Genomic DNA, 15,197 nt, shown 5'->3' on the forward strand with positions numbered 1-15,197 from the left:
TGCAGATTTTGCATCAGGGCCTGAAGCTACCAGCTATGCCTCTGGATCCAGGTATTATAGACAGTCACCTCATCTATATGTGTATGAAATCTGAGGCATTAAGAGATACAGTGTAAGCTTCATGAACTTTTGTACAAAACTGGAATGCTGGTGTGCATGAGGCCAAAACTGCATTCAACTATTATTATCAATAGACTTAACAGTCTCCAGTGTAGTTTGTTAATTAGAGGGGCAAAGTTTTATACAGTAATATCAGGAAGTATGACTTCACTGAGAGAGCAGTGGATGCATGGAATAGCCTTCCTGCAGAAGTGGTCGCCGCAAATACAGTGAAGGAGTTTAAACATGCATGGGATAAGCATAAGGCTATCCTTCATATAAAATAGGGCCAGGGACTATTCATAGTATTCAGAATATTGGGAAGACTGGATGGGCCAAATGGTTCTTATCTGCTGACACATTCTATGTTTCTAATTAAGCAGCTGAATTCCCTCTAATGAAATGGTGAAACAGTTGAATGTCTTATTCCTGTATAAATAATGCACAAGAGACACAGTGAGGGGGCACGGGAAGACATGTGACTTTCAGGACAGGTATGATTGACAGCTAAAGCCTGCCCCTCCCTGCCCTAACAAATTTCTGGACTGATCTCTATGACATGGTCACTTTGGCTGGAGCTTATGTCATCAGGTGGTACTGAACATACGTAACCTGATCAGAAGGAGCTGAGAGACGGACGGAGAAAGAAGTCACATAATTCTACTACCAGGTTCTACTACAAGAAAATATTCAGAATTGTTTCTGCTGTCACTTGAAGTAAAAAGGACACAACTGGGTCTGTATATGAACAGGTATGTAAAATGAGACAGTAAATTAGTAAAGAGGTAAGTACATCCTATCTCTATGCAAAATAAAACTGTCCCTTTCTAGATATCTGTTCTACATCTTAAAATATCAATATCTGCTCCTCATAAACTTCTGTCTAAAAATAAAAAAAGGATTCAAAAGTTTCGGCCAATTGTGCTATTGTTTTGCAGCGTAATTTATTATAGATTATGATATAACAGAGCATAGGACTGACTACCTGTCTGTCCTATATCTTTTTATCTCCTCATAAATAATATAGTTGACCTTTATACAGGATTACAGATCTGTACCTGAGTTCCTGAATTCCGTCATGCAAATATCAGATTGGAATATATTTTGTTACCACTTTTTCATCAGGCTTAAAAGGGATATATATATATATATATATATATATATATATATATATATATATGTATTTCATTTATATATTTCAGACACACATACATATATATATATATATTTTTTTTTTATTCAGCAATAAAAAACAGAGCTAATTTCTTCCAAAAACAGCACCCCACCTTGGCGGTGGTATTACAGCGTGGCTCCATTCGCTTCAAAGAAACTGAATTGTAATACCACACATAACCTGAGGGCAGGGGTAGTGGTATTATCTAAGCATAGATAACCCCTTTAAAGAAAGAAGCAATTATACAGATGGCTTTGAAATTAGAAGGGTCATCTAGAAGTGTATAAATTAAGCCTATGGTGCTCTAAAGTTCTAATAAACTGTCCCCTACAGGGGTTGCATGAGATTAGTAACAAAACTCTTGTCTATAACCAGTGTTTTCCAAACAGTGTGTCTCCAGCTGTTACAAAACTACAACTCCCAGCATGCTGTTTTACAACAGCTAGAGACACACAGTTTGGAAAACATTGCTGTAGATTGTGTCTGGTATTGCAAGCAAGGTTGCAAACAATATATTAGAACATTAGGAAACCTATACTGTTTCCTGTTCACAGCCTCTAAAAAAAAAAATTTATAATAAAATAAAAAATAAAGATGCATACACTTTATCTGAGATCTATGCTCTAGGTCCATTATAATTCAATTAACGCTAATTAATTCCCGGAGAACCATCACTTAGTACTAACACAAATGTGTATTAACTATTGGGATGTACAGGTTTTACTTTACGATATTTATTGTAAGAAGTGCGCACTTTCCCTGTCTTTTGTTTCACAAGCCTAGTTAGTGGAAAGTGTAACCTGAGGACTGAGTGTAAATAATGGTTGTAACTCCAGAAACTGCATAGGTTTGGAAAACTACTTGTCTTTGATGCTCGGGTGACAGATCCTTCATGTCACGTTACAGATCCTGTTTCCGAATGCGCATGTTACACTGAAGATGCCCCTTGGCTTGTAATGAGCCAAAGCCTGGAGACATGAACCTCTATGTGACATAGAAAGAATTATTTTTCCTCTTACGTTGGAACTCTGGTAGTGATCAATGGATATGGCTAAACAACTACTCTTTCTGTGGATCGTGTTGATGGTGTTACCACCGAATAGTCAAGGTAAAAAATAGCAATATATGTGCTAAGAAATTCAATATTTTTTAAAGCGTACCTGTCAGATCCGATAATGCTTTACTCAGTACTTGATCCTGACCATGTACGTCTAATTTTTATGCCTCTATCACCTATATTTATTATAAAACTCACTATTTTCATTAGCTCACAGTGTTAGAAATCCTCTCAGGGGAAGGGTATGTGACCCTCCCTTGTGGTGGTGGGAGGTGATTGGTGCGTCTGCTCATGCAGCCTTGTCCATGAGTCATCTCTTGTCTATGACTCATGGACAAGCCTGATGCTGCTGGACTGGTTAGTGTCCCAGTAGGTATGGGGACCCCTAGTGCTGTTATTCTCAGGAGCCGTTTTCTTTATTAAATATTCAAAAAAATGTAAACAACCCTATTACAAAAGGTCTTTAATTTTCATCAGTAACAACGTGCCACATACATAATGGGCCTCATTTACTTAGGCTTTTCCAAGTAGATTTTGCAGGGTTTTTTGCATAACATGTGCTGTGCGCCAGAATTTCTGACCAAAAATCCAAAGATTCCAACTAACTCTCCACTTTCCTTAGAAAACCCTAAATAGGGGCGTGACCATCAGGGGAAAAGGGCATGTCTCCAAAAAACCCTATGTTTTCAATAGAAACCCATAGGTTTACTAATGTTTCCACATACAATGTGGTGGATTTGGGCTTTGGAAAACCCGACAGTTCCGAGCATGTGTAAAAAGTGCCAAATACAAGATACAATAGTAAATACCATGGAAAAATACCAGTTGAAAACAAAAACCTACAAACAAAACTACACTCCACTCTTAGTAAATGAGGCTTAATGTGTTTCTAGGTGTAAAATACTCCTTCCTTAGGGTGTTTTACGGGAAGGGGTGTTTTACACCTGGAAATGCGCTGAAACTTTGCGCCTGATGATCCTGGGTATCTTCCGCTACCTTCTTGGAATATGTGTTTTCCAGTGGATAGAGGATCCCTGACCGGCAGACGGTAGCTGTATCGTTCCTTCTGGATACTCTTCACAGAGTGAGATAAGTTGTGTCTTGCTTACAAAACAAGAACAGGTGAGCGGTTACTCGAAAGGATTTCCCACACACCCTAATTATTTATATATTGGTTGGGAATGTACTGCACCATGCTTGGCTATATTTTGTCAACAGATCTTCATACCATATAACATTTTTGTGGAAAAGCAAAGTGATCAATGAAAAATTTTAGTGCATGAATTCAGTACATGCGTATGATAAAGTAAGGTTTATCTCATATCTGGAAAGTTTATCTTAATATCACTATATGAAAGATCATTATAGTGAATCTATCCAGACAGTAGACGTAGAATGGAATGGTAATATGGCAATGAACTGTTATTTCTTTGTTACCAAACCATCTTTGTAAAATGTAAAGTCAAGACAGTGAAGTCATAATGCTCCATAATTTCTAGGGATGCACCGATATATCGGCAGCCGATACATATCGGCCGAAAATAGCTATTTCGGCAAAATGCCGAAACAACAAAAAAAAGTGCCGATAATGACCACCTCCCCTGCCCGCCCACAGCACAAGTTGCAAACACTGCCAGTGGCAGAGGCACTCGTGGGCGGTGCAGGGGGGGGCCGGCCGCAACATCTGGGGGGGGGGGGGGTTTGCGCTCTCCGGGATAGGATTAGGAATACTTCTTTTTATGTGCCCGGGCCGGCTCCTGTGTGTGGCTGCAGGCGGGGGCTGACCAGAGCATATAAAAACTAATACTGTATACTAAAAACCAGGGGGCCTCCAGCTGTTGTGAAACTACAACTCCCAGCATGCCCGGACCGGCAAAGTCTGTCCGGGCATGCTGGGAGTTGTAGTTTCACAACAGCTGGAGGCCCCCTGGTTTTTAGTATACAGTATTAGCATTTATATGCTCTGGTCGGCCCCCGCCTGCAGCCACACACAGGAGCCGGCCCGGGCACATAAAAATAAGTATTCCTATCCTATCCCGGACATCCCTGTGTCCCGAAAAATCTTTTCGGGACATAAGGATGTCCGGCGGTCACTCACCATTCCCCGGCGTCCTCCCGCGATCCTCCCGCGATCCTCCTTCGGTCCTTCGCTTCTCCGCCTCTATGGTTGTACGCACGGGAAGTCACTGACGTCCCGTGCGTACAACCATAGAGACGCAGGAGGACCGCAGGATCGTCGCGGGAGAACGCACGCCGGCCGGGGCCTGGTAAGTGACCGCGTCATCTTCTTCAGTGTTCCGGTCACCGCTCCCCCGGTCCCGGCACCTACTGCTATGGTCCATGGGCCATAGCAGTAGATGTGACCCCGGGCCGGAGGAGCGGTGACCGGAACACTGTGGGGGCAGCAGTACAGACATACAGCCTCCAGCCATACACTGTATATGGCTGGAAGCTGTATGTCTGTGGGGTGGGGGAACTGCCTACAAATGTGGGGGGGAGCTGCCTACAAATGTGGGGGGAGCTGCCTAATATTGTGTGGGGGGGGGGAGCTGCCTAATATTGTGGGGGGGGGGGAGCTGCCTAATATTGTGGGGGGGGAGCTGCCTAATATTGTGTGTGGGGGGGGGGCGGGAGCTGCCTAATATTGTGGGGGGGGAGCTGCCTAATATTGTGGGGGGGGGGGAGCTGCCTAATATTGTGGGGGGGGGAGCTGCCTAATCTTGTGGGGGGGAGGGAGCTGCCTAATATTGTTGGGGGGGAGCTGCCTAATATTGTTGGCGGGAGCTGCCTAATATTGTTGGGGGGAGCTGCCTGATATTGTGGGGGGGGGAGCTGCCTAATATTGTTGGGGGGAGCTGCCTAATATTGTTGGGGGGAGCTGCCCAATATTGTTGGGGGGAGCTGCCTAATATTGTGGGGGGGAGCTGCCTACAAATGTGGGGGGAGCTGCCTAATATTGTGGGGGAACTGCCTACTATTGTTGGGGGGAGCTTCCTACTATTGTGGGGGAAATGCTGACCTAATGTGGGGGAGCTGCCTACTATTGTGAGGAACCTGCCTACTATTGTGGGGGAACTGCTGACCTAATGTGGGGGGGAGCTGCCTAAAAATGTGGGGGGAGCTGCCTAATATTGTTGGGGGGAGCTGCTTAATATTGTGTGGGAACTGCCTACTATTGTTGGGGGGAGCTGCCTACTATTGTGGGGAACCTGCCTACTATTGTGGGGGAAATGCTGACCTAATTTGGGAACCTGCCTACTATTGTGGGGGAAATGCTGACCTAATTTGGGAACCTGACTACTATTGTGGGGGAAATGCTGACCTAATTTGGGAACCTGCCTACTGTTGTGGGGGAGCTGCCTTCTGTTGTGGGGGAGCTGCCTACTATTGTGGGGGAGCTGCCTACTATTGTGGGGGAGCTGCCTACTAATGTGGGGGAACTCCCGACATAATGTGGTGGAGCTGGCAATCTAATGTGGGGGAGCTGCCTACTATTGTGGGGGAGCTGCCTACTAATGTGGGGGAACTCCCGACCTAATGTGGGGGAGCTGGCAATCTAATGTGGGGGAGCTGGCAATCTAATGTGGGGGAATCTAATCTAATGAGCGGAGCGCTGCATTTTACCAGAAGACGGGGAGAAGTCATTTTCGGTATCGGTATCGGTTTCGGCAGGACATTTTTTTTTTATTTCGGTTTCGTTTCGGTTCTGAAATTTCCATTTCGGTGCACCTCTAATAATTTCAGTGTTGGGCAAGCTGGCAGCAGATTTTTTTTTGCAGTTTTATAGATTTCCTGCGGAATGTGTGCGGAATTTGTGCTGAATGTATGGAGAATTTCATGTGCTCAATACACAGATTCCTAATGGAATTCAGAGTCCCATTGACTTCAATAGTCTCTGCTGAGGAATTCTGCTGAAAAAGGTTTAATGTTTTTACCGAATCCAGAATTTCTGCAGCAGAATTCTGCAGCAGAAAATTTGCTGTGTGAATGGGACAGTGTAAAATTCCATTCTCCACAATGTTAAAGGGGTTATCCAGGAAAAAACTTTTTTTTTTATATATCAACTGGCTCTATTAAAAAATCTTAATCCTTTCAGTACTTATGAGCTACTGAAGTTGAGTTGTTCTTTTCTGTCTAAGTGCTCTCTGATGACACCTGTCTCGGGAACTGTCCAGAGTAGATGCAAATCCCCATAGCAAACCTCTTCTACTCTGTGCAGTTCCAGAGACAAGCAGAGATGTCAGCAGAGAGCAGCTGATAATTAACCCCTTAAGGACGCAGGACGTAAATGTACGTCCTGGTGAGGTGGTACTTAACGCACCAGGACGTACATTTACGTCCTAAGCATAACCGCGGGCATCGGAGCGATGCCCGTGTCATGCGCGGCTGATCCCGGCTGCTGATCGCAGCCAGGGACCCGCCGGCAATGGCCGACGCCCGCGATCTCGCGGGCGTCCGCCATTAACCCCTCAGGTGCCGGGATCAATACAGATCCCGGCATCTGCGGGAGTTCGCGATTAAAATGAACGATCGGATCGCCCGCAGCGCTGCTGCGGGGATCCGATCATTCATAACGCCGCACGGAGGTCCCCTCACCTTCCTCCGTGCGGCTCCCGGCGTCTCCTGCTCTGGTCTGTGATCGAGCAGACCAGAGCAGGAGATGACCGATAATACTGATCTGTTCTATGTCCTATACATAGAACAGATCAGTATTAGCAATCATGGTATTGCTATGAATAGTCCCCTATGGGGACTATTCAAGTGTAAAAAAAAATGTAAAAAAATGTAAAAGTAAAAGTAAAAAAAAAGTGAAAAATCCCCTCCCCCAATAAAAAAGTAAAACGTCCGTTTTTTCCTATTTTACCCCCAAAAAGCGTAAAAAACATTTTTTATAGACATATTTGGTATTGCCGCGTGCGTAAATGTCCGAACTATTAAAATAAAATGTTAATGATCCCGTACGGTGAACGGCGTGAACGAAAAAAAATGTAAAAAGTCCAAAATTCCTACTTTTTTAATACATTTTATTAAAAAAAAAATTATAAAAAATGTATTAAAAGTTTTTTATATACAAATGTGGTATCAAAAAAAAGTACAGATCATGGCGCAAAAAATGAGCCCCCATACCGCCGCTTATACGGAAAAATAAAAAAGTTATAGGTCATCAAAATAAAGGGATTATAAACGTACTAATTTGGTTAAAAAGTTTGTGATTTTTTTTAAGCGCAACAATAATATAAAAGTATATAATAATGGGTATCATTTTAATCGTATTGACCCTCAGAATAAAGAACACATGTCATTTTTACCAGAAATTGTACGGCGTGAAAACAAAACCTTCCAAAATTAGCAAAATTGCGTTTTTCGTTTTAATTTCCCCACAAAAATAGTGTTTTTTGGTTGCGCCATACATTTTATGATATAATGAGTGATGTCATTACAAAGGACAACTGGTCGCGCAAAAAACAAGCCCTCATACTAGTCTGTGGATGAAAATATAAAAGAGTTATGATTTTTAGAAGGCGAGGAGGAAAAAATGAAAACGTAAAAATGAAATTGTCTGAGTCCTTAAGGCCAAAATGGGCTGAGTCCTTAAGGGGTTAATGGAAGGATTAAGATTTTTTAATAGAAGTAATTTACTAATCTGTTTAACTTTCTGGAGCCAGTTAATATATATATATATATATATATATATGTATATATATATATATATATATACATTTATATATATATATATATATATATATATATATATACAGTACAGACCAAAAGTTTGGACACACCTTCTCATTCAGAGTTTTCTTTATTTTCATGACTAAGGCATTAAAACTATGAATTAACACATGTGGAATTAAAGACATAACAAAAAAGTGTGAAACAACTGAAAATATGTCATATTCTAGGTTCTTCACAGTAGCCACCTTTTGCTTTGATTACTGCTTTGCACACTCTTGGCATTCTCTTGTTGAGATTCAAGAGGTAGTCACCTGAAATGGTTTTCACTTCACAGGTGTGCTGGTGTGGAGGAGGAGGTGTGATGGTGTGGGGGGGAGGTGTGATGGTGTGGGGAGGAGGTGTGATGGTGTGGGGGAGGAGGTGTGATGGTGTGGAGGAGGAGGTGTGATGGTGTGGGGGTGCTTTGCTGGTGACACTGTTGGGGATTTATTCAAAATTGAAGGCATACTGAACCAGCATGTCTACCACAGCATCTTGCACCAGCATGTTATTCCATCCGGTTTGCGTTTAGTTGGACCATCATTTATTTTTCAACAGGACCATGACCCCAAACACACCTCCAGGCTGTGTAAGGGCTATTTGACCAAGGAGGAGAGTGATGGGGTGCTACACCAGATGACCTGGCCTCCACAGTCACCGGACCTGAACCCAATTGAGATGGTTTGGGGTGAGCTGGACCGCGGAGTGAAAGCAAAAAGGGCCAACAAATGCTAAGCATCTCTGGGAACTCCTTCAAGACTGTTGGATGACCATTTCAGGTGACTACCTCTTGAAGCTCATCAAGAGAATGCCAAAGAGTGTGCAAAGCAGTAATCAAAGCAAAAGGTGGCTACTTTGAAGAACCTAGAATATGACATATATTCAGTTGTTTCACACTTTTTTGTTATGTCTATAATTCATAGTTTTGATGCCTTCAGTGTAAATCTACAATTTTCATAGTCATGAAAATAAAGAAAACTGAGAAGGTGTGTCCAAACTTTTGGTCTGTACTGTATATATACATATATATATATATATATATATATATATATATATATATATATATATAACAAAAACCAGATTGGAGCAGCACGTCCTATTGTATCATAGTGCTGGTGCAAGCGGCGAAAAGAGCTTGGTCAAGGCAAGTCAGTCATCTAGGGAGGATGCCGCAGCACACAAAAGTAGTTTGAATGTAAAAAACAGTGGTTTATTCCATGAAAATACAAGCAAGCGACGTTTCAGCTGCCAGTGTAGCCTTTTTCAAGCAACACAATAGTGACCATACAAAGTATTTATATGTAAATGAACAAACACATCAATCAAATAGGTGGTACATCAATTAGTGAAAAGAAGTTACAAAAGGTGCATTTAAGATATAGGGTCACTTCGACCACTATAATGACAATATTGCACAAGTGCCCAGTGATATGTTAAAATTAAATTACATATGAAAAAAGCTACACATATTGTAGAAATGACATTTTAACAATAATTACAACAGGTGAATCGGATAATTAATAAACAAACAAGGCGGGGGCAAGGTGGTCGCACCCATAGCAACGACGACTCTACACATAGAGACAGGTACGATGGGTGCGACCACCTTGCCCCCGCCTTGTTTGTTTATTAATTATCCGATTCACCTGTTGTAATTATTGTTAAAATGTCATTTCTACAATATGTGTAGCTTTTTTCATATGTAATTTAATTTTAACACATCACTGGGCACTTGTGCAATATTGTCATTATAGTGGTCGAAGTGACCCTATATCTTAAATGCACCTTTTGTAACTTCTTTTCACTAATTGATGTACCACCTATTTGATTGATGTGTTTGTTCATTTACATATAAATACTTTGTATGGTCACTATTGTGTTGCTTGAAAAAGGCTGCACTGGCAGCTGAAACGTCGCTTGCTTGTATTTTCATGGAATAAACCACTGTTTTTTACATTCAAACTACTTTTGTGTGCTGCGGCATCCTCCATATATATATATATATATATATATATATATATATATATATATATATATACTAGCTGAGTACCCGCTGTTGCCCGTTTTTTCCTTCATAATCCTTGTTGGGGAGGAAAATTAACAAAGAAGGAAACTTTTGACCCATACCCCATATCCCGTCCCCACATTCCATCCTCATATCTCAACCTCATATCCCGTCCTCGTATCCTGACCTCATATCCTGCCCTCATAGCTCGACCCCATATCCTGACCTTATATCTCATCCTCATATCTCAACCTCCTATCCCGACCTCCTATCCCGACCTCCTATCTTGTCCTCCTATCCCGTCCTCATATCCCTACCTCCTATCCCGACCTCTTATCCTCATCTCCTATCCTGACCTCATATCCTGACCTCCTATCCTGTCCTCATATCTCAACCTCATATCCCGTCCTCATATCTCGTCCTCATATTCCGTCCTCATATCCCGACCTCATATCCCATCCTCATATCCCGTCCTCATAGCCCGACCCTATATCCTGTCATCATATCCCGACCTCATATCCCGTCCTCATATCACGACCTCATATCCCAACCTCATATCCCGTTCTCATATCCCAACCTCATATCCCATCCTCATATCCCGTCCTCATAGCCCGTCCTCATATCCCAACCTCATATCCCGTCCCCATATCCCGTCCTCATATCTCAACCTCATATCCTGTCCTAATATCCCGACCTCATATCCCATCCTCATAGCCCGACCCCATATCCCGACCTCATATCCCATCCTCATATCTCAACCTCATATCCCGTCCTCATATGCCGTCCTCATATTCCATCCTCATATCCCGACCTCATGTCCCGTCCTCATATCCCGACCTCATATCCCATCCTCATATCCCGTCCTCATATCCCGACCCCATATCCTGTCCTCATATCCCGACCTCATGTCCCATCCTCATATTCCATCCTCATATTCCATACTCATAGCCCGACCCCATATCCCGTTCTCATATCCCGACCTATTATCCCGTCCTCATATTTTGACCTCATATCCTGTCCTCATATACCAACCTCATATTCGTCCTCAAAGCCTGACCCCATATCCCGTCCTCATATCCCAACCTCATATCCCATCCTCATAACCCGACCTCATATCCCATCCTCATATCCCTTCCTCATAGCCCGACCTCATTTCCCGTCCTCATATTCCGTCCTCATACCCCGACCTCATATCCCATCCTCATATCCCGTCCTCATAGTCCGACCCCATATCCCATCCCTATATCCTGTCCCCATATCCCGACCTATTATCCCATCCTCATATCTTGACCTCATATTCCGTCCTCATGCCCTGACCTCATATCCCATCATCATATCCCGTCCTCATAGCCCGACCCCATATCCCATCCCTATATCCTGTCCACATATCCCGACCTATTATCCCGTCCTCATATCCCGACCTCATATCCCATCCTCATATCCCGTCCTCATAGCCCATCCTCATATCCCGTCCTCATATCTCAACCTCATATCCTGTCCTAATATCCCGACCTCATATCCCATCCTCATAGCCCGACCCCATATCCCGACCTCACATCCCATCCTCATATCTCAACCTCCTATCTCGACCTCCTTTCCCGACCTCCTATCTCGACCTCCTATTCTGTCCTCATATCCCGACCTCATATCCCATCCTCATATTCCATCCTCATATTCCATCCTCATAGCCCGGCCCCATATCCCGTCCTCATATCCCGACCTATTATCTCGCCCTCATATCTTGACCTCATATCCTGTCCTCATATCCCGACCTCATATTCGTCCTCAAAGCCTGACCCCATATCCCGTCCTCATATCCCAACCTCATATCCCATCCTCATATCCCGACCTCATATCCCATCCTCATATCCCATCCTCATAGCCCGACCTCATATCCCGTCCTCATATTCTGTCCTCATACCCCAACCTCATATCCCATCCTCATAGCCCGACCCCATATCCCGTCCCTATATCCTGTCCCCATATCCCGACCTATTATCCCATCCTCATATCTTGACCTCATATTCCGTCCTCATAGTCCATCCTCCTAACTCAACCTCATATCCCAACCTCATATCCTGTCCTCATGTGGGACTGATTTGTGATGAAGATATTGTAAGCTGAAAATAGAAGGGGATGTGGCTTTGTGGGACTGGGCGTGATGTGCAAGCCAGACCGATGCACAAAAAGGGTAGGTAATACAAAGGGGTGGGCTTAAACAATGGGCGTGCCTTTGTGAGATGGGGTGTGGCTTGCAAGCTGAACTGACATATTCTCCAGGAGATGCAGAGCGGAGCTTGTGGAGTAAAGTACTGGAAGTCCCATATACTTGCATGGGACTTGAAACAAAAACCCATCTTTTATATACGGGTGTAGGTAAGGGTTAATTTAACTATTATATATTTTTATTTGACATATAAGTAAAATGTGTAACAGGTATTATTGAAATATCTCCAGCTGTACGGAAGTCCCGTCCTCATATCCCGACCTTATATCCCATCCTCATATCCCGTCCTCATATCCCGACCCCATATCCTGTCCTCATATCCTGACCTCATATCCCGTCCTCATATCATGTCCTCATATCCCGACCTCATATCCCATCCTCATATTCCATCCTCATAACCCGACCCCATATCCTGTCCTCATATCCCGACCTATTATCCCGTCCTCATATCTTGACCTCATATCCTGTCCTCATATCCCGACCTCATATTTGTCCTCAAAGCCTGATCCCATATCCTGTCCTCATATCCCAACCTCATATCCCATCCTCATATCCTGACCTCATATCCCATCCTCATAGCCCTACCTCATATCCCGTCCTCATATTCCGTCCTCATACCCCGACCTCATATCCCATCCTCATATCCCGTCCTCATAGCCCGACCCCATATCCCGTCCCTATATCCTGTCCCCATATCCTGACCTATTATCCCATCCTCATATCTTGACCTCATATTCCGTACTCATAGTCCATCCTCCTAACTCAACCTCATATCCCAACCTCATATCCTGTCCTCATATCCCGTGCTCATATCCCGTCCTCATATCCCGTGCTCATATCCCGTGCTCATATCCCGTCCTCATATCCTGACCTCATATCCCGACCTCATATCCCGTCCTCATATCCCGACCTCATATCCTGTCCTCAGGTGGGACTGATTTGTGATGAAGATATTGTAAGCTGAAAATAGAAGGGGATGTGGCTTTGTGGGACTGGGCGTGATGTGCAAGCCGGACTGATGCACAAAAAGGGTAGGTAATACAAAGGGGTGGGGCTTAAACAGTGGGCGTGCCTTTTTGAGATGGGGTGTGGCTTGCAAGCCGGACTGACATATTCTCCAGGAGATGCAGAGCGGAGCTTGTGGAGTAAAGTACTGGAAGTCCCATATACTTGCATGGGACTTGAAACAAAAACCCATCTTTTATATACGGGTGTAATTAAGGGTTAATTTAACTATTATATATTTTTATTTGACATATAAGTAAAATGTGTACCAGTTATCATTGAAATATCTCCAGCTGTACGGAAGTTATGTGGGAACATACATTTCCCATAGATTTGCATGGGACTTTAAACAAAAACCTTGACCCTCACAAATGGGGGTAGTTAAGGGTTAAAGTAACATGTGACCAAGTATTATTGAAACATCTCCAGCCATTTGGAAGTTATGCAGTAACATATATTTCCCATAGGCTTGTATGGGACTTTAAACAAAAACCCCGACCCTGGCAAATGGGGCTGAGTAAGGGTTAAATTACCTATCCTATGTTTGTCGTTGACATATAACTAACATGTGTAACAAGTTTCATGTTAATATCTTTAGCCGTTTGGACATGATACTGGAAAATACACACAAATACACACACACACATACCCACACACACATTGGCCCTCATTTACTAAAAGTGAAGTGTCGGTTTGTGTTTCTTTTTTGTGATTTCAACCTTTTTTAAACTTGGTATTTACTAATCTGTCGCACTTTTCCCGATATTTTTTGTCACAGGGAAAAATTATGTTGCCTGGTAATTTCTGTTGCAGGGTTCTGTTGCATGGTAATTTCTATCGCATGGTTCTGGCACACGGTAATTTCTGTCGCAGGGTTTATTCGACTTCTAATCATAAAAAGTGGCAATACATCGTAGGACTACTCGTTACTTAGGGGCTCCCTCCTTCCTCAGGTCCGAGTTACAGGGTGTGGATACAGTACTTTATATATACATATTTCCATGAATACATTAACCCATTAAACATTTGAAGTTTGCAGGTCTGAATGCCATTGGATGCTGAGTATGACGTCAGCCTCCAGGGTCTATTGGTGGTGTATAGGAATGAATGGGCTAGATCTATAACATTGTGATTTTTTGCCCATTGAAATCTATGGGCCCATTGTGGTCTATGGAGATCCTGCGGCAAACAGGGTATAAAACTAAACAGCAGGGTCCTGGTGGTAACGTGGATGGCAGACCCTGGTAAAGGTTCAATTCCAGGGTTGAAATACAGTGACATGATTTTTTTGAACTGTGGGAACTAGGTCAATTGGATACCACACATTACATCCTGTTTCAATTGACCTAGTTCCCACGGTTCAAACACTTTCTTAACTATCAATTGACCCATATATGTCTATCTTAATTAAAGTATAATCACAACACTGTATATCAACCAAGAATTGAACCCACACCAGGGTCTCCCATCCACATTACTACCATGACCCTGCTATTTTGCTTTCTACCCCGTTAGCCGCAAGATCTCCATAAGACAACATTGGGCCCATTAATTTCAATAGGCAAAAAATCACAATGTTATAGATCTAGCCCATTCATTCCTATACACCACCAATAGACCCTGGAGGCTGACGTCATACTTAGCCTCCAATGGCATTCAGACCTGGTAAACTTCAAATGTTTAATGGGTTAATGTATTCATGGAAAAATGTACATATAAAGTACTGTATTCACACACTGTAACTCGGACCTGAGGAAGGAGGGAGACACATATAGATAGATGTATTAAATGAGTATATGTATTAGACATGTGCAATTTGTTTCGTAACAAATAGTTTTTTGTCAGAATTGTTCATATTTCGTACATTCAGATTGATCCGAATGTATGAAGTATTTACATCTGAATGAATCCAAAT

The 15,197-nt window shown here is 42.9% G+C and overlaps 1 protein-coding gene across 9 annotated transcripts in view; it reads left to right on the forward strand.

Moving 5' to 3' along the window:
- The window catches only part of STRC (stereocilin), a 133,432-nt gene that overhangs the window by 10,568 nt on the left and 107,667 nt on the right, over positions 1–15,197 (forward strand). For 7 of the 9 annotated variants that reach the window (XM_056572090.1, XM_056572083.1, XM_056572082.1 and 4 more), the window contains one exon: positions 2,180–2,381. The exons of 1 other annotated variant lie outside the window; for it this stretch is intronic. In XM_056572090.1, coding sequence (XP_056428065.1) covers positions 2,315–2,381 — 67 coding nt within the window. In that variant the 5' untranslated portion in view covers positions 2,180–2,314. Of the gene's footprint in view, positions 1–2,179; positions 2,382–3,350; positions 3,453–15,197 lie in introns of all 9 variants that reach the window. One more of the 9 variants, XM_056572088.1, reaches the window with a different exon arrangement.

The sequence above is a fragment of the Hyla sarda genome, chromosome 4 (genome assembly GCF_029499605.1).
Source record: "Hyla sarda isolate aHylSar1 chromosome 4, aHylSar1.hap1, whole genome shotgun sequence".
Lineage (NCBI taxonomy): Eukaryota > Metazoa > Chordata > Amphibia > Anura > Hylidae > Hyla > Hyla sarda.